This window comes from Bos indicus x Bos taurus, chromosome 8, assembly GCF_003369695.1.
Source record: "Bos indicus x Bos taurus breed Angus x Brahman F1 hybrid chromosome 8, Bos_hybrid_MaternalHap_v2.0, whole genome shotgun sequence".
Taxonomy (NCBI): Eukaryota; Metazoa; Chordata; class Mammalia; order Artiodactyla; family Bovidae; genus Bos; species Bos indicus x Bos taurus.
In genome coordinates, this window is record NC_040083.1 from 84,654,723 (window position 1) to 84,679,839 (window position 25,117).

Sequence of the window (25,117 nt, forward strand, 5' to 3'; positions counted from 1 at the left end):
CACTGGAATGGGTTGCCATTTCAACTTTGCTAAATGCATAAATTCTAGCAGTTTGTCTGCATGTGTGTGTGTATGTTCTTTAGGGCTATCTGCATAGAAGAACGTGTTGTCTCTGAACAGAGGTAATTTCACTTCTTTCTTTCCAGTTTGGATGCCTTTTATCTCCTTTTCTTGCCTAATTTCTCCGGCTAGAACTCCAAGTACTATATTGAATAGAAATGGCAAAAGTGGCCATCTTTGTCTTAATCTTAGAGGAAAAGCTTTCAGATTTTTCACATCATAATGATATTTCACATCATTCTTTATATATGGCCTTCATCATACTGAGAATATTCTGTTTTATTTCTAGTATGTTGAGTGCTTTTGTCATGAAAGAGTGTTAGATTTTGACAAGTGGTTTTTCTGCATTTAGATGATCATAGCTTTTCAATCTTTCATTCTACTAATGGTATATTATGTTGATTGATTTTCATATATTAAATGATCCTTGCATTCCTCAGATAAATTGCACCTGGTCATTGAATTGATTGAATGCAGTTTGCTACTTTCTGCATCAGTATTTATCAAAGGTATTAGGTTATAATTTTTTTTTTATTGTGATATCTTTAGCCTTGATATCAGGGTGATGCTGGCTACATGTAATGATTTAGGAAGTTTCCTACCTCTTCAGCTTTTTGGAAGAGTTTGAGAAGTATTGGTTTTAATTCTTTAAATAGTACAGCTCATCAGGGAAGTCATCTTATCCTGGGGATTTTCTTTGTTGAGAGTTTCTTTTTTTCTTCATAATTCAATCTCAGTACTTGTTATAGGTCTATTCAGATTTTTCTGTTTCCTCTTGAGTCTGTTTTGGAAGTTTATGTGTTTCTAGGAATTTGTATATTTCATCTGAATTTCCAGTTTGGTGGCTAAAAACTTTGCCAGTTTTTTATCTTTTTAAAACACCAAGTTTTTATTTCATTGATTTTTCTTTATTGTTTTTCTATTCTGTATTTTCCGTATGTACCTTACTTATAATCTTTATTATGGTATACAGTTAGGTTGTTGACTTAAGATCTTTCTTTTTTAATGTAGACTTTTACAGTTACAAATTTCCCTCTGGACACTATTGTGTTTTCCTTTTAATTTGTTCTAAGGTGATTAGATACAGTAGACAGAGTACCTGAAGAACTATGGACAGACGTTCATGACATTGTACAGGACACAGGGATCAAACCATCCCCAAGAAAAAGAAATGCAAAAAGGCAAAATAGTTGTGTGAGAAGGCCTTACAAATAGTTGAGAAAAGAAGAGAAATGAAAGACAAAGGAGAAAAATAAAGATACACCCATCTGAATGCAGAGTTCCAAAGAATAGCAAGGAGAGATAAGAAAGCCTCCCTCAGTGATCAATGCAAAGAAATCGAGAAAAACAATAGAATGAGAAAGACTAGAGATCTCTTCAGGAAAATTAGACATACCAAGGGAACATTTCATCCAAAGATGGGGCACAATAAAGGACAGAAATGGTTTGGACCTAACAGAAGCAGAAGATATTAAGAAGAGGTGGCAAGAATACACAGAAGAACTATCCAAAAAAGTTCTTTTTTTTTTTTTCCCACTGATGTTTGGCTACAAACCATTCTTAGTGCCCATGGTTCTGAGCACTGAGCGTAGAAATAGCCGCTTTCTCTCTGCCCCAACGGCACAGGCGCAGCAGGGCGGCCGCACCCGTGGTGCCGGCAAATCCGGCATCTGCAGGGCAGTCAAAAAAGTTCTTCATGACCCAGATAATCTCGATGGTGTGAGCCACAGCCAGACATCCTAGAATATGAAGTCAAGTGGGCCTTAGGAAGCATCAGTACGAACAAAGCTAGTGGAGGTGATGGAATTCCAGTTGAGCTATTTCAAATTCTAAAAGATGATGCTGTGAAAGTGCTGCACTCAAAATGCTAGGAAATTTGGAAAACTCAGCAGTGGCCACAGGACTGGAAAATGTGTTTTTATTCCAATCCCTAAGAAGGGAAATGCCAAAGAATGCTCAAACTACCACACAATTGCACTCATCTCACACGCTAGTAAAGTAATGCTCAAAATTCTCCAAGCCAGGCTTCAACAATATGTGAACCGTGAACTTTCAGATGTTGAAGCTGGATTTAGAAAAAGCAGAGGAACCAGAGATCAAATTGCCGACATCCGTTAGATCATAGAAAAAGCAAGGGAATTCCAGAAAAATATCTACTTCTGTTTTATTAACTATGCCAAAGCCTTTGACTGTGTGGATCACAACAAACTGGAAAATTCTTAAGAGATGGGAATACCAGACCACCTGACCTGCCTCCTGAGAAATCTGTATGCAGGTCAAGAAGCAACAGTTAGAACCAGACCTGGAACAACAGACTGGTTCCAAATTGGGAAAGGAGTATGTCAAGGCTGTATATTGTCACCCTGCTTATTTAACCTATATGTAGAGTATATCATGCAAAATGCCAGACTGGGTGACGCATACGCTGGAATCAAGATTGCAGGGAGGAATATCAATAACCTCAGATATGCATATGACATCAGCCTTATGACAGAAAGTGAAGAGGAACAAAAGAGCCTCTTGATGAAAGTGAAAGCGGAGAGTGAAAAAGTTGGCTTAAAGCTCAACATTCAGAAAACGAAGATCATGGCATCCGGTCCCATCACTTCATGGGAAATAGATGGGGAAACAGTGGAAACAGTGTCAGACTTTATTTTTTTGGGCTCCAAAATCACTCCAGATGGTGACTGCAGCCATGAAATTAAAAGACACTTGCTCTTTGGAAGAAAAAGTATGACAAATCTAGACAGCGTATTAAAAAGCAGAGACGTTACTTTGCTGACAAAAGTCCTTATATTCAAAGCTAGATTTTTTCAGTAGTCATGTTATGGATGTGAGAGTTGGACCATAAAGAAAGCTGAGCGCCAAAGAATTGATGCTTTTGAACTGTGGTGTGGGAGAAAACTCTTGAGAGTCGCTTGGACTGCAAGGAGATCCAACCAGTCCATTCTGAAGGAAATCAGTCCTGAATATTTATTGAAAGGGCTGAAGCTGAAACTCCAATACTTTGGCCATCTGATGCAAATAACTGACTTATTTGAAAAGACCCTGATGCTGGGAAAGATCGAAGGCAGGAGGAGAAGGGGACAGCAGAGGATGAGATGGTTGGATGGCATCACTGACTTAATGGACGTGAGTTTGAGCACACTCCAGGAGTTGGTGATGGACAGGAAGGCCTGGTGTGCTGCAGTTCATGGGGTTGCAAAGAATCAGACCCAACTGAGTGGCTGAACTGAAGGTGTTTTCTGGTTTTGCTTGTGATAATGTCTTTGACTATTTGGTTGTTTGAGTTTGTCATTTACTTTCTATGTATGTATGTATATGTATGTGTATATATATATGCCAGTCGTCTAGTTTTTTAGTTTCATCCATTGTGTTAGAAAGTATACTTTGTATGATTTATATCTTTCTGCATTATTTTGTGGTCTAGTTCAGTTCAGTCACTCCTGTGGAGCTCTTACAGTCAAGCCCTGCTGGCCTTCAAAGCCAGGTACTTTTGGGGCTCCTCCCTCTGCTATCAGAGCCTCAGCCTGGAGAACCTGACTTGGGGCTCAAAGCTCTAACTCATGTGGGAGAACTTCTGCGATGTGATCAATCTCCAGTTTGTGGATAGTCCATCTAGTGTGTATGGGATTTGATTATATTGCAAGTATACCCTTCCTACCATCTTGTTTTTGCTTATTCCTTATATCCTTGGATGTAGCATATCTTTTTTGGCCACTTTCAGTCTTTTTTATTGATGGCTCCTCAGCATTTTTTGTGTGTATGTATGCTCCTGAGAGGGGGTGAACCCGAGCTCTTCCTGCTGCACCATCTTGGATGAGCTCTCAGGAGTTTTATTTCATGTCATTTTACTTTCTTAAAAAAAATTTTTTTTAATTGAAATACAGTTGAGCTATTTCAAATCCTGAAAGATGATGCTGTGAAAGTGCTACACTCAATATGCCAGCAAATTTGGGAAACTCAGCAGTGGCCACAGGACTGGAAAAGGTCAGTTTTCATTCCAATGCCAAAGAATGCTCAAACTACCACACAATTGCACTCATCTCACATGCTAGTAAAGTAATGCTCAAAATTCTCCAAGCCAGGCTTCAACAATACGTGAACTGTGAACTTCCAGATGTTGAAGCTGGATTTAGAAAAGGCAGAGGAACCAGAGATCAAATTGCCAACATCCGTTGGATCATGGAAAAAGCAAGAGAGTTCCAGAAAAACATGTATTTCTGCTTTATTCACTATGCCAAAGCCTTTGACTGTGTGGATCACAATAAACTGGGGAAAATTCTGAAAGAGATGGAAATACCAGACCTTCCTGACCTATATGCATGTCAGGAAGCAACACTCAGAACTGGACATGGAACAACAGACTGGTTCCAAATAGGAAAAGGAATATGTCAAGGCTGTATATTGTCACCCTGTTTATTTAACTTATACGCAGAGTATATTGTGAGAAACGCTGGGCTGGAAGAAGCACAAGCTGGAATCAAGATTGCAAGGAGATATATCAATAACCTCAGATATGCAGATGACACCAGCCTTATGGCAGAAAGTGAAGAAGAACTAAAAAGCCTCTTGATAGAAGTGAAACAGGAGAGTGAAAAAGTTGGCTTAAAGCTCAACATTCAGAAAACGAAAATCATGGCACCTGGTCCCATCACTTCATGGGAAATAGATGGGGAAACAGTGGAAACAGTGTCAGACTTTATTTTTTTTGGGCCCCAAAATCACTGCAGATGGTGACTACAGCCATGAAATTAAAAGATGCTTACTCCTTGGAAGGAAAGTTATGACCAACCTAGATAGCATATTCAAAAGCAGAGACATTACTTTGCCAACAAAGGTCTGTCTGGTCAAGGCTATGGTTTTACCTGTGGTCATGTATGGATGTGAGAGTTGGACTGTGAGGAAAGCTGAGCACCGAAGAATTGATGCTTTTGAACTGTGGTGTTGGAGAAGACTCTTGAGAGTCCCTGGTACTGCAAGGAGATCCAACCAGTCCATTCTAAAGATTAGTCCTGGGTGTTCATTGGAAGGAGTGATGTTGAAGCTGAAACTCCGAAACTTTGGCCACCTCATGCGAAGAGCTGACTCATTGGAAAAGACCCTGATGCTGGGAGGGATTGAGGGCAGGAGGAGAAGGGGATGACAGAAGATGAGATGGCTGGATGGCATCACTGACTCAATGTACATGAGTTTGAGTAAACTCCGGGAGTTGGTGATGGACAGGGAGGCCTGGCATGCTGCGATTCATGGGGTCACAAAGAGTCGGACACCATTGAGCGACTGAACTGAAGTGAACTGAACTGATAGTTGATTTAAACTATTTATTAGTTTCAAATGTGCAGCATTGTGATTCAATATTTTTATAGATGTATATCATTAAAATTATTATAAAATGTTGGCTATATTCCCTGTGCTGTACAATATATCTTTGTAGCTTATTTATTTTATACATATTGGTTTATATCTCTTAATCTCCAGCTACTGTCTTGCCCTCTCTCCCTCCAGCTTCCCACTGGTAGACACTAATTTATTTTCTGCATATCTTTGAATCTGTATCTGTTTTGTTATGTTCATTTTTTTAGATTCCACATATATCTGATCAGATACAGTATTTGTCTTTCTCTCTCTGACTTTTTTCACTAAGCACAATACTCTCCAGCTTCATCTATATTGATGTGAATGGCAAAATTTCATTCTTATGGCTGAGTAATATTCCATTATATATGTAAACCACATATCTTTATCCATTCATCTGTTTCTTAGGTTGTTTCCATATTTTGGCTGTTGTACATAATGCTGCTGTGAACATGCGTTTGAGGTACATGTATCTTTTTAAATTAGTGTTTTCATTTTCTGTTGATTCATACCCAAGAATGGAATTGCTGAATCATATAGTCTTTCTAGTTTCAGTTTTTTGAAAAACCTCTATAATTTTTCCATAGTGGCTCCACCAATTTGCATTCCCATCAACAGTGTACTAGGGTACCCTTTTATCAGTATCCTTGCCAACATTTGTTATTGGTGATCTTTTTGGTTATAGCTATTGTGATAGGTGTAAGGTGATGCCTCACTGTGGTATTGACTTACGTTTCTCTGATAACCAGTGTTGAAAATCTTCTCATGTGCCTTTGGTCATCTGTATGTTTTCTTTGAAAAATATCTATTCCAGTCCTCTGCCTATTTTTTAAAATAAGATGTTTTGTTTATATTGAGTTATATGAGCTGTTTATTTATTTTGGATATTAACCCCTTATCGGTCATATACTTTGCAAATATTTTCTCACTTTCAATAGGTTGTCTTTTCTTTTGGTCAAAGGTTTCTTTACCTGTGCAAAAGTTTTTAAGTTTAATTAATTCCCACTTGTTTATTTTTATTTTTGTTTCCTTTGCCTTAGTTTTGTAGTCTTTAGATTATAGACCTTTTGCCTCTTTGGTTAAGTTTATTCCTAGATATTTTATTCTCTTTGGTGCAATTTTAAATGGGATTATTTTATTGCTTTCTGATAGTTGATTATTAGTGTTTAGAAAAGCAATAGGTTTCTGTTTGTCAGTCTTATATCCTACAACTTTATTGGATTCATTAATTAGTTCTCATAGTTTTTTGTTGGGACTTTAGAATTTTCTATATATAATATATCATCTGCAAATAGTGACATTTTCACTTTTTCCTTTCAAATTTGGATACCTTTTGTTTCTTTTTCTTATCTGATTGCTGTGGCTAGGACTGCCAGTACTATGTTGAAAGTGGCAAAAGTGGACATCCTTATCTTGTTCCTGATTTTAGAGGGAAAAGCTGAGTATGTTAGCTGTCAATGTGTCATGAATGGCCTTTATTATGTTGAAATATGTTTTTTTCTGTACCAACTTTGTTGTGAGTCCTTATCATGAATGGAAGTTGAATTTTGTCAAATGTTTTTCCTGTGTCTATTGAAGTGATCATGTGATTCTTATCCTCCCTTTTGTTAATGTGGTGTATCACACTGATTGACTTGTGGATTTTGAACTATCTTTGCATTTGTGGAATAAATCACACTTGATTATGGTATATGATCCTTTTTATATGTTGTTGAATTTGGTTTGCTAATATTTTTGAGGATTTTTGTGTCTATATTCATCAGAGATACTGAAGTAATTTTCTCTTTTGGGTAATGCCTTTTCCTAAATTTTATCAGGGTAATAATAGCCTCATAGAATGAATTTGGGAGTGTTTCCCCCGCTTCATTTATTGGTGCTAGGTATTAGCTCTTCTTATTGTATTTGGTAGAATTTCCCTGGGAAGCCATCTATACCTGGACTTTTGTTTGCTGGCAGTGTTTTTTTTTTTTTTGTTAACACTAATTCAATTTCTTATTGATCTGTTCAGTTTGTTTCTGTCTTTCTGATTCAGTCTTTGAGTATTTTGTGTTTCTCAGATTTTTATCCATTCCTTCTAGGTTGTTCAGCTTGTTGGCATATAACTGTCTGTAATATTCTCTGACAATATTGTGTTTCACTGATATTGGTTGTAGTCTTCTCTTTCCTATCTTACTTTGCTTATGTGAATTCTCTTTTTTTCTTAATGAGCCTATCTAAAAGCTTATCAATTTTGTCTATCCTTTTAAAAAATCATCTCTTGCTTCCATTGATCTTTTCTATTTTTTGTCTCTATTTTATTCATTTCCTCTCTGATCTTTATTATTTTTCAATAAAGATCAATAAAAAATATTATTTTAAAATAATGCCTTAATTATTTCTTTACTTGTGCTGACTTGAGCTTTGTTCTTTTTCTAATTCATTTACGTAGAAGATAGCTTGATTTTTCTTGTATGCTCAGATATGTATGTATCATTATAATGTTCCCTATTACATCTACTTTTGCTGCATCACATTAGTGGTACAAAGGTGTGTTTTTGTTTTTATTTCTCTTTTTTTCTGATTTCCTCACTGACCCATTGTTTCTTCTAAAGACATGTTATTTAGGCTCCATGTGTTTGTGTTTTTTCTTCCAGTAATTGGTTTCTAGTTTCACACTGCTGTGGTTGGGGGAAAAAAGCATGATGTAATTTCAGTGCTCTTATATTTATTGAGACTTGTTTTGTGGCCTAGTCTGTGATCTATCCTGGAGCTCATTTCCATGTGAAGTTGAAAAGAAATGTGAATTCTGCTGTTTTGGGGATGGAATGCCCTATATATATGTATCTATTATGTATATCTGGTCTAGTGTGTCATTTAAGACCACTGTTTCCTTATTGATTTTCCATCTGTATGAATCTGTCCCTTGATGTAAGTGGAATGTTAAACTCTCCTACTATTTTTCTATTATTGTCAGTTTCTTGTTTTTATGTCTGTTAATATTTGTTTTCCATAAATTTAGTTGTACCTATATGACCAGCCTAGATAGCATATTCAAAAGCAGAAACATTACTTTGCCAACAAAGGTCTGTCTAGTCAAGGCTATGGTTTTTCCTGTGGTCATGTAGGGATGTGAGAGTTGGACTGGGAAGAAGGCTGAGCGCCGAAGAATTGATGCTTTTGAACTGTGGTGTTGGAGAAGACTCTTGAGAGTCTTGGACTGCAAGGAGATCCAACCAGTCCATTCTGAAGGAGATCTGCCCTGGGATTTCTTTGGAAGGAATGATGCTAAAGCTGAAACTCCAGTACTTTGGCCACCTCATGTGAAGAGTTGACTCATTGGAAAAGACTCTGATGCTGGGAGGGATCGGGGGCAGGAGGAGAAGGGGACGACAGAGGATGAGATGGCTAGATGACATCACTGACTCGATGGACATGAGTCTCAGTGAACTCTGGGAGTTGGTGATGGACAGGGAGGCCTGGCGTGCTGCGATTCATGGGGTCTCAAAGAGTCGGACACGACTGAGCGACTGATCTGATCTGATTTGATATGGGATGTATATATATTAATGAATGTTATATTCTTTTTTTTAATTGATCACTATATCATTATATAATGCCCTTCGTTTTATTTTTTATGGACTTTCCTTTAAAGTCTTATCTGTAAGATGTAAGTATTGATACCAGCTTTCTTGTCATTTTCATTTGCATGAAAAATAGTCTGCATGTCTTTTGAAATTTTTATTTATTTTAATGTATTTTTTGCCTATGCTGTGTCTTCATTGCTCCATGCAGGCTTTCTCTAGTTGTGGTGAGCAGGGTCTACTCTCGAGTTGCAGTGCACAGGCTTTTCATTGCAGCGACTGCTTTCATTGCAGAGCTCAATCTCTAGACTTAGTCTTCAGTAGTTGTAGGCATGTTGGCTCAGGATTTGCAGCATGTGGGCTCAGTAGTTGTGGCACACGGGCTTAGTAGCCCCACGGCATGTAGAATCTTCCTAGACCAGGGATTAAACCCATGACCCCTGCACTGACAGCTGGATTCTTAATAACTGCTGCTGCTGCTAAATCACTTCAGTCGTGTCCGGCTCTGTGCGACCCCAGAGACGACAGCCCACCAGGCTCCCCTGTCCCTGGGATTCTCCAGGCAAGAACACTGGAGTGGGTTGCCATTTCCTTCTCCCATGCATCAAAGTGTAAAGTGAAAGTGAAGTCGCTCAGTTGTGTCCGACCCTCAGCGACCCCATGGACTAGACTACCAGAGAAATCCTAGTCTGTGTGTCTTTCAAGAGGGTCTCTTGCACACAAATGGGTCCAGTTATCTGCTCTGTCTTTTGATTGAAACATTTAGATACATACAAGTTTGTATTTAACTGCTTTTTTGTTACTTGTTTTCTGGTTGTTTTTATCATTCTGTATTCTTTTCTTCTTCCTTTAGTTTCTTCCCTTTGATTTGATGATTTTCTTTAGTGATATGCTTGTGTTACTTTCTCTATTTTTTGTGTATCCATTGTAGTATTTTGATTGTGGTTACCATGAGGTTCATATATGTTGACCTGTATATTTGCTTTTTTAAACTGGTAGCCATTTAAGTTCAAATACATTCTAAAGGACACTTTACTACCCTCCCCTATGTTTTGTGGTTTTGATGTCATATTTTACATCTTCATGTATATACATTAACTGTTTATTGTAGTTATAGTGGATTTTCTAACTTTTGTCTTATAATCTTTGTACTAGCTTATGTTGAGTGATTGACCCACAGCCTTTACTACATATTTGTGTTTACTTGTGGGGTTTTTCCTTTCCTATAAATTCTTACTGTCATCACCAACTCATGGATGTGAGTTTGAACAAACTCCAGGAGTTGATGATGGACAGGGAAGCCTGGCATGCTGCAATCCATGGAGTCTCAAAGAGACATCAGTCACGACTGAGTGATCAAACTGAACTGAACTGATAAATTCTTACATCTTGTACCTCTTTCTTTTCCACGTGGGGAAAACAATTTAAGACTACTTTTAGGATTGGTTTAGTATTGATAAACTCCTTTGCTGCTAAGTCGCTTCAGTCATGTCTGACTCTACACGACCCCATAGACGGCAGCCCACCAGGCTCCCCCATCCCTGGGATTCTCCAGGCAAGAACACTGGAGTGGGTTGCCATTTCCTTCTCCAGTGCATGAAAGTGAAAACTGAAAGGGAAGTTGCTCAATTGTGTCTGACTCTTCGCGACCCCATGGACTACAGCCTACCAGGCTCCTCCGTCCATAGGATTTTCCAGGCAAGAGTACTGGAGTGGGGTGCCATTGCCTTCTCTGGCTAAACTCCTTTAGTTTTTCCTTATTTGAGAAGTTCTTTATTTCCCTTTCAATTCTGAATGATAGTCTTGCTGGAAATAATCCTAGTTGTAGGTTTTTCCCTTTGACCACTCTGAGTATGTCATGCCATTCCCTTTTGGCCTGCTAAGTTTCTGCAGAAAATTCAGCGGATAGACTTATGGGTACTCCTTTGTATGTGACTTTATGTGACTTTTTCTCTGGCTACCTTTAATTTTTCTCTTTAATTTAACTTTTCCCATTTTAACTATGATACGTTCTGGTCTGTATCTCTCAGTTCATCTTGTTTGGAATGCTCTGAATACCTAGATATCTGTTTCCTTCTTCAGGTTCAGGAAATTTTCAGCCATAATTTCATTAAATACATTTTCAACCCTCTTCACTCTCTCTTCTCTCTGGAACCTCTATAATGTGAATGTTAGCATACTTGATGTTGTCTCAGAGGTTCCTTAAACTGTTCTCATATTTTAAAAATTTGTTTATCTTTTTACCATTCTGGTTGGGTGATTTCCATTATTCTGTCTTCCAGATCACTTGTGCATTCTTCTCTATTACTTAGTCTTCTCTTAATTCTTTCTAGTATGTTTTTCACTTTAGTTATTTCATTCTTCAATTCTGACTGGTTTTTGTACTTTCTAGTTCCTTGTTAAAATTCTCTCTGTGTTCATCTTTTCTTTTCCCTAGTTTGTTTAACATTCTTATTACCAATGCTTTGAACTCATTATCTGGTAAATTCTCTCTGTTCTTATTGGTGGTTTTGTCATTGTTCTTTCATTGGAAAGACATTCTTTGGTTTTCTCACTTTGCTTAACATTTCCTCTTGCTATGAAATTAGGTGAAACTGTTACCTATCCTGATCTTGGTGTGTTGTACTTATGTGGAGACCTTTATGCAGTCTGCCTGTGCTCAGCAGTTTTGATGTGAGAGGTGGATCTGATGGGTCATGTCTCCCCCCAGGATGTGCTGTCTGGTATCACCTGGTGGGTGATGGGGCTGGAGATGGAGGGACTAGAGCCATAGCCAAGTGTGAACTGAAGCTTCTTCTATGCTGAGTGGTCATCGCTACCCTATCAGGGGTGGGGACTTGTCCCCAGGTGCTGGAGCAGGGGTGGTATCCGAGCTGGTTGCTTTCCCTCCAAGTGTGCACTCTACCCTCTCCTAGAAATGGCACCTTTGCCCCAGGAGGCACAGTGCCAGAGCAGAAAGGGCTGCAGTGGGCACCAGGTGCAGGGCAGGGTATACAGTGGGACAGTCCCAGCAAGCTAGTCAGCCCCAATCAGCTCCTGATCTGCTGCCTCTGAGTACCAGCAGTGGCTGTACTCGCCCCATTTATATGCAAGGTTAGGTTTGAGCCAGCTCCATCCCCAGCTACACACTCTGCTTAGCAATGACAGCTTTCAACCTGGTGGGAAATCTCCAGAGGTAGAGGGGCTGGGCACATGCTAGGCAGTTTCATGAAACTCTCCAGAACGCCATCCTACACTTCATTCCTGGGAGTAAGCAAGCTTGGGTCTAGGTTTCTAGGTTTCTCACCCTCCTCGAAGTCCAGTTGATTTTCAGACCACTGAAGAAGACATATACCCTTCTGGAACTCCTATACTGTAAAGGTCAGCATGTTGGACCCTAGAGCTGAAGTACCAAATATGTAGGTCAAATCACCAGCAGGAGAGATCTGGTGACCGCCACATACCACCCTTCTCTTCTGTGGGCCCAGATCCCAGGCTGATAGCTCCTTTCCCTTCTTACGTGACTCATATGGCTCTTTCTTTTACAGCTTTTGTTTTAGAAGAATTTTTCTTTCCATTTCCAGTTTATTTTCAGGGAGAGTTGCTCCACATATTAGATGTATTTTTGATGCGTTCATGGGGGAGGGTGAGGTTGGCATCATCTTCCTACTCTGCCATCTTGATCTCCTCTCCTCCCTCCTTTTACTTTCAACGTCTTTGTGTGTTTGTATCGAAAGTGAGTTTTTTGTAGACAGCATATAGATCACTTGTGCTTTTTTATCCGGTCTGCCAATCTTTTATTTAGCGATTTCAATCCATTTACATTAAAAGTAATTATGGACAATAAAGGATTTCTACTGTGTTTTGATTTTTTTTCTGTATGTCTTACAGTTTTTTATTCCTCAATTACTTCATTGTTGCCTTAAGGTTTTTTTTGTAGTGTGTTTTGATTCCTCCCCCTTTTAACTTTTCTGTATATATTTTTATTTTCTTATTGATTACCTTGGGGTTTACAGTTAAAATCTTAGCCTTGTAACAGCTTTATGTGAATGATACCACCTTGTTTCAATAGTGCGAGAGCACTTTACTTCTGTGTAACTCCATCCCTTCTCCTCTGTGTTTTTGCACAGACTGCATCTTTGTACACTGTGTGCCCATTCACATGGATTTATAATTGTTACATAATGCATTTGCCTTTTTAATCATGTAAGGGAAAAAGGAATTACAACCAAAATTACAATAGTATTGGCTTACATATTTAGCTATGTAGTTGCTTCGTTTATTTCTTCCCATGACTTTTGAGTTACTATTATCCTTTCATTTCAACCTGAAATGAAAGTTTTTTGTTTAGCATTTCTTGTGAGGCAAATCTTTTAGTAACAACCTGCTTTTGTTTCTGTTTATCCAGAAGTCTTAGTTTCTCCTTCAGCCTGCTCAGTGTAGAATCTTGGTTGACAGTCTTTTCTTTCTGTACTTCAAGTATTTTTTCCTGTTTTTAGTTTTCTCTTCTTGATAGACTCTGTACACTTATCTTCTTTTTTTTCCCTTTGTGTTTCTTAGAACTGACTATTTCAATTATATGGTCTCAAATTTGCTGATTCTTTTTCTGCCTGCTCAGATCTGCTTTTGAGCTCCTCTGAAGTGAAGTGAAGTTGCTCAGTTGTATCTGACTCTTTGCGACCCCATGGACAGTAGCCTACCAGGCTCTGCGATCCATGGGATTTTCCAGGCAAGAATACTGGAGTGGGCTGCCATTTCCTTCTCCAGGGGATCTTCCCAACCCAGGGATCAAACCCAGGTCTCCTGCATTGCAGACAGACGCTTTACCATCTGAGCCACTAGGGAAGCCTCTAGTGGAATTTTAATTTCAGTTATTATCCTTTTTAGCTCTAATATTTCAGCTCTAATATTTGGTTCCTTTTATAACTTCTTTGACTTTATTGATATTCTCATGTTGTTCATGCGTCATTATCCTGATTTCCTTTTTGTCCATGTTTCCTTTAATTCTTTGAACGTATTTGAAACAGTAGATTGAAAGTCTTTATTTTGTAAGTACAGTGTCTAGACTTCTTCAGGGACAGGTGCTGTTAATGAGTTTTCCCCTTTGTATGGATCATACTTTCCATTTTCTGTGTATAAATATTTGTGATTTCTTGGTGAAAACTGGACATCTGAATATTATAAGTGATACCTCTGGAAAACAGAGTCCTGCCTTCCCCAGCATTTGCTGGTTTTGTTTGCTGAAGGCTTAGTTAGTGGTCATTTTTTTTTCAAATTGTATTCCATTATATGTTATTTCAAGATATCAGGTATAATTCTGTGTTACACAGTAAATTCTTGATGTTTATCTTTTTATGTATAGTTTGTATCTGTTAATACTTATTTGTCCTCCAAAAATTTCTTGATTTTTCTAGGTTTTTAATAGTTCCATCTGCATTTTAGAAACCGCCTGTATATATCTACAAAATAGCCTTATTGGATTTTTATTCTGATTGTATTAAGTCTGTTGATCATCTGGGTAAGATTTGACACATTAACAGTAGCGAGTCTATTATAAACATGACGTTTCTTTGTTTATGTCTAATTTTCTCTCAGTGAAGTTTTGTAGTTTTCAGTGTAAAGGTGTTACACATCTTTCATTAAATTTAACCTTGAGATAGTTGATATTTTGGAATGTGATTATAAATTTTATTGCTTTAAAATATCCTTTTACAGATTATGTTGGTAGCATATAGAAATATGGTTATTTTTTGTACCTTGTATCCTGCAATCTTGCTAAATTAACTTCTTAGTTCTAGAAATTGGTTTGTCTGCTCTTTTTGGTTTTCTCCATACACGGTCTTGTCGTCTGCAAATAAGGATGGTTTTCCTTTTTCTTTTCAGTCTGTGTTCCTTATTCCTTTTCTTTTATTGGCTGGAACTTTCCCATACAGTGTTGGCTAGGGGCAAGGGGAGCAAGGGGCAAGGGGAAATACATTTGGCATTTCACCATTGGCACAGGGTTGGCTGTGGGTTCTACAGAGGCCCTTCCAGATGGAGGAGGGACCCTGTGCTTTCTGTGAAGGAGTGTGGAACTTCTCAGATACTCCCCCTGCATCTGTGGGGAGCATCACATGGAATTCTCCTTTGGTATGTAACTGTGGGGAGATGCAGTGATTTTTGCTGGGATGACATCATTGCATTCGTGGGGCAAAACCTCACTTGGCTCTGATGTTTTATCTTTTTTTTTTTTTTTTAATTGCTTGGTTATATTTGCCAACATTGTGTCTAGAGAGTTTGAAGGCTGTTGGTCTGTAATCTCTTCTTGCAGTGGCTTCATAAGGTTTCTGCATCGTGGCCATGTTGGCCTCACTAACCATCACAGCTTGTTTCTCATTGTGCTGCTTCTCTTCCGGGGCTGTACCTGAGGAGCAGGGAGCAGAGGTGCCGCCCTGCCCCCCACTCCAGATCTCTGGGCACAGCCGTGCAGAGCTCCCAGCTGTTCTGGACCTCCCATCATGACACTGACTAGTCAAGCAGGAGGCCTTTGGGTGGGGGTGTGTGGTTCCCTCACTGTTACTCAGGGTTTAGGTCCTGCTGGGTCTGCTTTGAAGCCCACTCTGGCCTGTGGACATTCACGGCGTGTGGCTGCCTTCTTGCCCCACACTTTCACTCTGATGTCAGCCATTAAAAGGTGCCCCAGGGCATGTCCTGAGACCACCCTCTCCTGAGGATGGAGAAACTGCAGGGACCCCCAAGGCCACTGAGTGATGCTAGCTGATTGAAGCCATGTTTCTTGTCTTATAGATGAACACATCTCGAACAGCAATGGGGATGCCATGTCTGGCCCCGGTACCCAGCCCTGTACCCACCGTGGTCATTCCTGGAGCTGCCTCAGCCCTTCCTGTGCCCATGCCAGGTACTGCCCTCTCCTGCCTCCCAGCCCCACCTTTGGGCCAGTATGGAAGCCTGATCCCAGCTCCAGTGTCCTGGGGTCCCTGGGCAGCCCAGGCAGGCAGCCGGAGCCTCAACGCGGGGCCAAGCCTGGGCGCAGCAGATGCGCCAGCCCTCCCTGTGTTCTTCAGGCCAACTGTGGTCAGCATGCCCGGCCCCAGGCTGCAGATCATGTAGCTCTCTGTCTCACTACTTGCCAGTGGAAGACACTGAACAGCCTGGAGGAGTCGGGTTGTGGTTTGGCCTCCGAGTCCTTCCCTGTCTGCTCATGGGTGTCCAGCCAGGGAGCTGGCACATGGGCAGCAATCGTTGCTTCCTTTATTGCTGCAGACCTTATTTCCTCTTAGGTTCCTGTGGTCAACACTTGCTGTCTTTGCACTCACTTCCTGTACTTGAATCGATGGTTAGAACATTGTAATAACCCTGCAGAAGTACAGTGCCTTGAATTCCAGCTTTTCCATTCCCTGATGGAAAGACGTGTTTTAAAAAACCGTGTATCAGGAAAGGTGTATTTCATTTATAGTTGGTTTGTGCATTGATATCTCTATTTCCCACTTTAAGTTGCAGAGATATGAATGGTTTACAAATCTGAAGCTAAAGTCTGATCTTTTCTGTTGTACATGCTTTAAAAAAAATTGAACTAGTGACCTTGAATATTGAAGAGTTGCAAATGCTAGAGTAACTCTGCTTTGTACTCATAAAATGAGATCTCTCCAGCTGTATGGTCACAGATAGCAAACAGATGGACAAATTCCCTCAACTGCAGTGCCGTGGGCACTGCCAGCAGACTGCCCAGGGGTGCATGGTTATTGGGGCAGTGCATTGCTAATGGTAGTTGATCTCTTAGTCAGGAATGTTAGCATCTGTGTTTGGCTATGTGGAACTGCTGTAAAGTGCTGGGTAAGCAGACATGACCCAAAGCCTGCAGGGCTGCTCTGAGTGTGGGGGAGGTAAAGGTTTGTGTCTGGAGGTGCAGAAGCACAGGCAGGCCACCTGCTCTGCAGAGAGAGTGTGGCCCCTTCTGCTCAGGGGACCCACCAACCTCCCCTCCCAGCCTGCCTTCCTTTTCTGTTGTTTGCACAGAGGCCTGTGGCCACCTGGGCCTAGCTTTCCCAGTGTTCACAGGCTACTCTGCCCACCTCTGGCCTCCAGACTGTTCTGCAGGCACCAAGCCATCGTGCTGGGGGTAGGAGGGATCCTCTCCTGGAAATTTCAGTGCTACTCATCTCAGACAGGCACCAAACAGCCCAGGGTGGGAGCTGAAGGCCCCACTCCCCACTGGCCAAGATGTTTCCCACTTCCCACTGGGAGGCAGCTGGTTGGGCTGCCCAGATGTGAATTGTATAGTTCTGTTGTACTTTGGGACTTCACTAGGACTGGCTGAATTCTTTTGGTTTAAATGTATTATTCTGTCAATTCAGTTAGAATTGAATTTTCTAGGTGATTATGCAGAATCTTCTGCCAGGGCATGAAGCTATAGTAAGAGATTTCTGTTCTCTGTAATGTGCCCCTGGGTCCTTGGATTGAGAATCATGTGCGCCTGGTTCCTGAGAGTGGTGGAAACTGCCCTCTTCCCACACCTGCCCTGCTGTACCAGACATGCGGTTTGGAGTCCTGGCCTGTAACAGGAATGGTCAGTGGCACAGACTCTCCAAGAGATTGTATATTTGAAGGAGAAAAATAAACATTTTTGCTTGAAAACAGTGTGGAGCCACATCTTTTTCTTAACTTCTGGCCACAGAGAAGCTGAACCAGCCAGTCTCATAGGGAGCATCGGGTGGGCAGCCCTGGCAGGCAGCGCTGCTGTCCTGGCACAGCTTCACTCTCAGCAATACGCTTCTGTCAGCACCTCGCCCAGGAGGCTGGGGTGGCCAGGAGAGGCCAGGGGGCTGAGTGGCAGGTGCTGTCTTCCTGGCAGGATCTGGTGTGACTGACGCTGAGCTGACCTGACTTGGACGATGAGACTGGGGTGTTGGGCAGGGCTCGTAGGCCAGCTCTGTGGCTCCGGGCCTAGGTTAGCCTGTTCACTCGGCTTTCAGACATTGAATCTGAACTGCATTTGGATGTACAGTAGCCTCTGCCTATGGAGGGTATGAGTCTCATGGCCAACTGAAAGGTGTCTCTGACCCCTGTCCATGTTGTCTAACAGAAAGCCAGGTTTGTGTGACTCACCCTGGACACAGCTGGGTGGGGGCTGGGCCACCTGCACTCCAGTCACTGGAGGGGCTCTGCTGTCCAGCAGGTGCAAGTTGGGGGAGGCCCCCTGCAAGGCTCACCACGTTTTCCTGGCTTACCCGCCCTGATGGCCTTTTGCTCAGCTGGCGGTGCCCCTGCATGCCTGCTGCACGCACTCAAGCTGGGGGTTGCGGTTCCTCCCACTCCACCCAGCTGGGGTCTCTGCCCTGGTCTGTTTGTCCTGTGTTTCCACCGAGGTGCAGTCAGGCGTTGTGCTCCGGCCACCCACAGTGCTCCACCTCAGCACTGGCTCTGAGCAGAGGCCGAGGCGGCTTGGGATGCTGCTCTGCTTGCTGTGCCCAAGGAGCCAGAGGTCCCTCACTCTCCAGAGCAACATTTGTGCGGACCCTGGGAGGCCCTGCCTGGTTCGGGCGGTTGCTCAGTGTGGAAGGAGGCCAGATGACAGAGGCAGCCAGGAGTCTTATCTGTATAGTGCCTGGGTCGTGGTCAGGCGGCCCGGTCCTCCACGGAGTGTGACAGCTCTGGTGTCACCATTCCAACTTCCGGGGCCTCACGTGGTCACGGCAGGCCTATAATGAGCTGTGGCGGTTTTGTTTTCTAGATTCTGAAAGTGAGAAGCCCGACTGAGCCCAGGCAGGCCGACCCAGACCCAGACGCCAGGCCCTGTGTCATCTCACGCAGAGAAGGCGAGCCCACGCCTCGTGTCCGGTTCACGATGTTTTGTAATCACTTTCTAAGCATTTTTTATTCACAATTGGAAACACAAATGTAAGCAAGAATAAAAAAATATTTTGGGGGAAACAGGACTTTGGTTTTTCAAACTCTGTTTTCTGGTGGTCCCCAGACAGGCAGGTAACCCGCGATGGTGGTAAGTGAATGAGGGTGTTGGAGAAACTCCTGGGATCGCACAGCTGGACGGGTCTGGGGGTAAGTACCCTTAGCTAAGGGGTTCTTGAATATAGGGATGACACTTTCTATGGTGCTTAATAGTGCCCAGGGTAGCTCAAGGTCCTTGTGTCCAGATAGTAGCTAGTATGGGTCAGACGTGTGATAAAGACCCACCTCTCAGAGAAGCAGCTGAGGTTGTGGGTTGCAGGCATCCTGGCCCCAATTTTCATTCTCCTCCTTCACACCCAGGACAGCCCCTTTCTATGCAGAGCCCTGGAGGCTGAACAGTGGTGCCCATCTCTGTTGATGGCTCCTTGGCCCATCCAGGCTTGGGCCTTTGTGCACACAGCTCCATTCATTATGCTGCCCCTCAGGCTTCCTTACTCTGTCACTTGACATGATCATACATCCCCCAGGCACAGGACAGGCATCCACAGTGGCTTGAAATGACCCTTCGTTCAGATTTCACATGCACCACTAGGAGGGGCCAGGCCCAGGTCTGAAGCCCCTGACTTCAGTAGTGGGTGGGATCGGCCCAGTGGCCCTTGTAGGGCTGCACCACCACCATGGTAGGGTGTCCGAAGCACAGTGTGAAAGCCAGGGAACTGGCTAGGGGCTTCACAGAGTAGCGTGCAGTAGTAAAGTTGCAGCCTGGTCAGCTGGAAAGGAGGATCACACTGGGACCTGGAGTTTGGTGTAGAATTCAGGGGGTCCCATTCATTGGGATGAGAAAATTGTATCTTGGTTTTCCATTAATCTCTGAGTGTGATTTAGTGTTTCCTCCAGTGAAGAATGTAGAGTTGGAGCAGCAGCACCTGGGCTATGTCACCACTGGAGCCCACAGATGCTTTGTGTGACATTGTAGTTGTCAAGGTGTCCCCAAGTGTTATGTTTGGTTGTCACACAAATTGCCAGCCCCTTAGACTCAGTACCTATCCAACTGGCTGACAAAAGCAGAGCAGCACAGGCTTCCTGCCTCCCCACAGCTTCTCAGAGGGTGTGCAGGTGAAATTTTGGGGCATACATAGGGGCTGCCCACTTCATCCCTGTCAGCTGTTGGTGTTGCTGCCCAGGCCAAGTGGACATGTGCCAGTGTGTGCTCTCTGTGATGAAGCAGAGTAGGCACATGTTTTACCACGTGTAACAACATTGTGTATTTTCATTGTGTTCATTTTGTCACTGTCCGTTTGTGGCTTTTGTTACTTAGGTTTTCTATTGATGGCAATAATGCACAGTTTACTTTTTCAGATTGCAAATTTATTTAAATCATTCCTTTTAAGCAAGTATGAGCTAATGGTAAAAATTGGCCATAAGATAATAGTACTCAAAGGTAAAAGTAGCACATGCTGCTGCTGCTAAGTCGCTTCAGTCGCGTCTGACTCTGTGCGACCCCATAGACGGCAGCCCACCAGGCTCCCCCATCCCTGGGATTCTCCAGGCAAGAACACTGGAGTGGGTTGCCATTTCCTTCTCCAATGCATGAAAGTGAAGAGTGAAAGTGAAGTTGCCCAGTTGTGTCTGACTCTTAGCGACCCCATGGACTGTGGCCCACCAGGCTCCTCCGTCCATGGGATTTTCCAGGCAAGAGTGCTGGAGTGGAGTGCCATGAGCGAATGGTTAAAATTGCAAGGGTAGATGGCTGAAGTGTGGAAACCCAGCATGGGCTCACAGGTTCACATCCAGTAGCCCTTGGATGTAAACACCTATGAGGGCACAAGCTTCCTCCAGAATTTGAGTAGGCAGCTATCAGATTCCTTTATTAGGGGGTATGTTTCTGGTTGGGCAAAGGGGAGAGGCTGGGTTGGAACAGACTGAATACCTGTTCACACTACAGCATCATTGAGCACTTCCCACAGCACATTTCGGGAGCAGAAGCCAGTGGCTACCTTACCTCCTAGGACCCCCATATAGCAGAGTCAACCTCACCTCAACTGCAGGAGCAGCTAGGTCCTCCCTGAAAATGGAGATGGCCCTCTGGAAGCAGCTCAATTGCTGTATTCATCAGCACAGGCAGAGGGACAGGCAGGTGATGTTGATGGTCAAGCCACTATCCCAGGGGGCAGATCCTGCATATTGCTGTCCTGGGGATCTGCACACACAGCTTCCTCCACTGCTTAGAAGTGCTCAGTGGCTCTCCAGAGCCTCCAGGAAAACCCTAGTCCCAGATAAAACCCTGGAAAACAGATAAAACTGCAAAGAGAGCAATAGACAAATTCACAGCCACAGCCAGCTATTTCAGTAAATGACCCAACAAGTAGATAGAAAGCCATTGTAATAGAGGTGACTCCATTTTTGAGGTCTGAGTGCCAACAGCTTTTAAGCATCACCTCCCCTCTCCGCTCCATATCTGGGCATGCTGATAAGCTAAACCCTAGTGCCCCATCCCTTGGCATCACGGGAAATTCACACTGTAAGTGGAAGCCTCATCCTGACTCTACTCCCTAATAACCATAAAAACCCCAATGCCTATAGGGTTTTTATGGTTATTATACCTGCTCACTCAATCTGTTTTGGATCTTAACACCTCATAATGTGAGTAACAAGCCTGTTTATCATCTTTCGATTGTGTGTGTGCACATGTGTATGCATGTGTGTCTCAATATCCAAACCACAGTTTGGCTGGAGGTCCCTCCTGTTTCTGTGAAGTGACCACAGCAGTCACTGAGAACATATAAAACTTGAACACCACTCTCAACCTGCTGTCTTGATTAACATTTCTAAAATTCCACTTGCCACAGAGCACACATTCTTTTTTGTGTATGTGATCTGTATACCAAGATAAGCCAGGTTCGGGGTCATAAAAATGAGTGGCAATTCTAAATTCTAAAGGATTCAAGTCATATAAGTGACATTCCTTCACCACAATGGAATTAAATTAGAAATTAGGAACAGATCTCTGGAAAACATCCAGAGATGTTTGGAAATGAGGTAACATACTTCTAAATAACCTATGGATTAAAAGGAGATCAAATGAGAAATTAGAAAACCAGTTAAACAATAAAAATGAAAACATCAAAACTGATGGCATATTGCTGAAACAGTACTTAGGCCTATATTTGAAGAAAAGATCAAATTAATGACTTCATCTTCTGCCTTAAGAAATTAGCAGAGGAAGAAATTAAATCCAAAGTAAACATAAGAAGTGGAATAATAAAAATCAGTAAAATAGAAAACAGGAAGAACAATAGAGAATATCTATGTAACCGAAAGACAATATATGAGAAACTCAATAAAACTGGAAAATCTATTGAAAATTCTCTTGCATTCCTATACACCACCAACAAAAGATCAGACAGATGAGAAACAATCTCATTCACCATTGCATCAAAAAGAATAAAATATCTAGGAATCAACCTACCTAAGGAGGCAAAAGACCTGTTCTCAGAAACCTACAAGATACTGACGAAAAAAAATGAGATCACACCAACAGATGGAGAGATAGTATGTTCTTGGATTGAAAAAAATCAACGTTGTGAAAATGACTTGGGCTTCCCTGGTGGCTCAGATGGTAAAAAAAAAAAAAAAAAAAAAAATCTGCTTACAGTGCAGGAATCCAGATTAAATCCCTGGGTCAGGAAGATCTCCTGGAGAAGTGAATGGCTACCCACTCTAGTATTCTTGCCTGGAGAACCCCATGTACAGAGGAGCCAAGTGGGCTACAGTCCATGGGATTGCAAAGAACTGGACATGACAGCAACTAAGCATGCACACATGCACCCAGTGTGTCTCAGTGCAATCCCTATCAAACTACCAATGCCATTTTTCACAGAATAAGAAAAAAAAATTTTTTTTTAACAATTTGTATGGAAACACGAAAGACCTCAAATACCCAAAGTAATCCTGAGAAGGAAAAACAGAGCTAGAGGAATTAGGGTCCCTGACTTCAGACTATACTACAAAGCTACTGGCACAAAACCAGAAATATAAATCAATGGAACCGGATAGAAAGCCCAGAGACAACCCACACACCTGTGGTCACCTAATCTATGACAGAGGAGGCAAGAGTATACAATGGAGAAAGACAGTCTCTTCAAGAAGTGGTGCTGGGAAAACTAGACAGCTACCTGTAAATGGATAAAATTAGAACACAACACCATACCCAAAAATAAACTCAAAATAGATTAAAGACTTAAATGAAAGCTGGATACTGTAAAACTTACAGAGGAAAACATAGGGAGAATGCTCTGACATAAACTGGAGCACTATTTTTGGATCCACCTCTTAGATTAATGGAAATAAAAACAAAAGTAAACAGTTCAGTTTAGTCGCTCAGTCGTGTCCGACTCTTTGTGACCCCATGAATCGCAGCTCGCCAGGCCTCCCTGTCCATCACTAACTCCCAGAGTTCACTCAGACTCACGTCCATCGAGTCAGTGATGCCATCCAGCCAACTCATCCTCTGTCCCCTTCTCCTCCTGCCTGCAATCCCTCCCAGCATCAGGGACTTTTACAATGAGTCAACTCTTCGCATGAGGTGGCCAAAGTATTGGAGTTTCAATTTCATCATCAGTCCTTCCAATGAACACCCAGGACTGATCTCCTTTAGGATGGACTGGTTGGATCTCCTTGCAGTCCAAGGGACTTTCAAGAGTCTTCTCCAACACCACAGTTCAAAAGCATCAATTCTTCAGCACTCAGCCTTCTTCACAGTCCAACTCTCACATCCATAAATGACCACTGGGAAAACCATAGCCTTGACTAGACAGACCTTTGTTGGCAAAGTAATGTCTGTGCTTTTCAATATGCTATATAGGTTGGTCATAACTTTCCTTCCAAGGAGTAAGTGTCTTAATTTCATGGCTACATTCACCATCTGCAGTTTGGAGCCCCAAAAAATAAAGTCTGACACTGTTTTCCCATCTATTTCCCATGAAGTGATGGGACTGGATGCCATGATCTTCGTTTTCTGAATGTTGAGCTTTAAGCCAACTTTTTCACTCTCCTCTTTCACTTTCATCAAGAGGCTTTTTAGTTCCTCTTCACTTTCTGCCATAAGAGTGGTGTCATCTGCATATCCGAGGTCATTGATATTTCTCCCAGCGATCTTGATTCCAGCGTGTGCTTCATCCAACCCAGCGTTTCTCACGATATACTCTGCATATAAGTTAAATAAGCAGGGTGACAATATACAGCCTTGATGTACTCCTTTTCCTATTTGGGACCAGTCTGTTGTTCCATGTCCAGTTCTAACTTGCTTCCTGACCTGCATATAGGTTTCTCAAGAGGCAGGTCAGGTGGTCTGGTATTCCCATCTCTTGAAGAATTTTCCACAGTTTATTGTGATCCACACAGTCAAAGGCTTTGGCATAGTCAATAAAGCAGAAGTAGATGTTTTTCTAGAACTCTCTTGCTTTTTTGATGATCCAGCGGATGTTGGCAATTTGATCTCTGGTTCCTCTGCCTTTTCTAAATCCAGCTTGAACATCTGGAAGTTCACAGTTCACGTAAATGGGACCTAAATAAACTTAAACGTTTTTGCACAGGAAAGGAAACCATAAACAAAAAGACAACCCACAGAATCAGAGAAAATATTTGAAAACAAAGTAACTGACAAGAGATTAATTTTCAAAATATACAAACAGCTTCTGCAGCTCAATATAAAAAACAACCCAATCCAAAATGGTGGAAGATCTACACAGGCATTTCTCCAAAGAAGACATACAGATGGCAAATGAACATAGTTTCTTTGGTGGTTCAGTGGTAAAGAATCTGCCTGCCAATGCAAAAGATATAGGTTTGGTCCCTGTGTTGAGAGATACCCTGAGTAGCAAATGGCAACGCACTCCAATATTCTTCCCTGGGAAATCCCATGGACAGAGGAGCCTGGCCAGCTACAGTCCATGGGGTTGCAAAAGTCAGACGCGACTGAGCAACTAAATAACAAAAGCAAATGGACACAAACGGAAAAGATGCTCAACATCGCTCATTATTAGAGAAATACAGATAAAAACTGCAATGAGGAATTACCTCATACCAGTCAGAATGGCCATCATCAAAAAGTCTACAAGCAATAAATGCTGGAGAGAGTGTGAAGAAAAGGGAAGTCTTACACTGTTGGTGGGCGTGCAAACTTGTACAGTATGGTATTGGCACAAAAACAGAAAAACAGACCATTGGAACAAGATAAAAAAAAACCCAGAGAT

The 25,117-nt window shown here is 42.1% G+C and overlaps 1 protein-coding gene and 1 non-coding gene across 9 annotated transcripts in view; one reads left to right on the forward strand and one right to left on the reverse strand.

The window, feature by feature from the left end:
* The window catches only part of WNK2 (WNK lysine deficient protein kinase 2), a 147,033-nt gene extending 128,141 nt beyond the window's left edge, over positions 1-18,892 (forward strand). For all 8 annotated transcript variants that reach the window (XM_027550329.1, XM_027550330.1, XM_027550331.1 and 5 more), the window contains 2 exons: positions 15,744-15,855; positions 18,688-18,892. In XM_027550329.1, coding sequence (XP_027406130.1) covers positions 15,744-15,855; positions 18,688-18,713 — 138 coding nt within the window. In that variant the 3' untranslated portion in view covers positions 18,714-18,892. The remainder of the gene's footprint in view (positions 1-15,743; positions 15,856-18,687) is intronic.
* Positions 1,598-1,731, reverse strand: LOC113897960. Its single transcript, XR_003512473.1, has one exon. It is a non-coding gene; the product is annotated as a small nucleolar RNA SNORA43 (small nucleolar RNA).
* Positions 18,893-25,117: the final 6,225 nt, after the last annotated feature.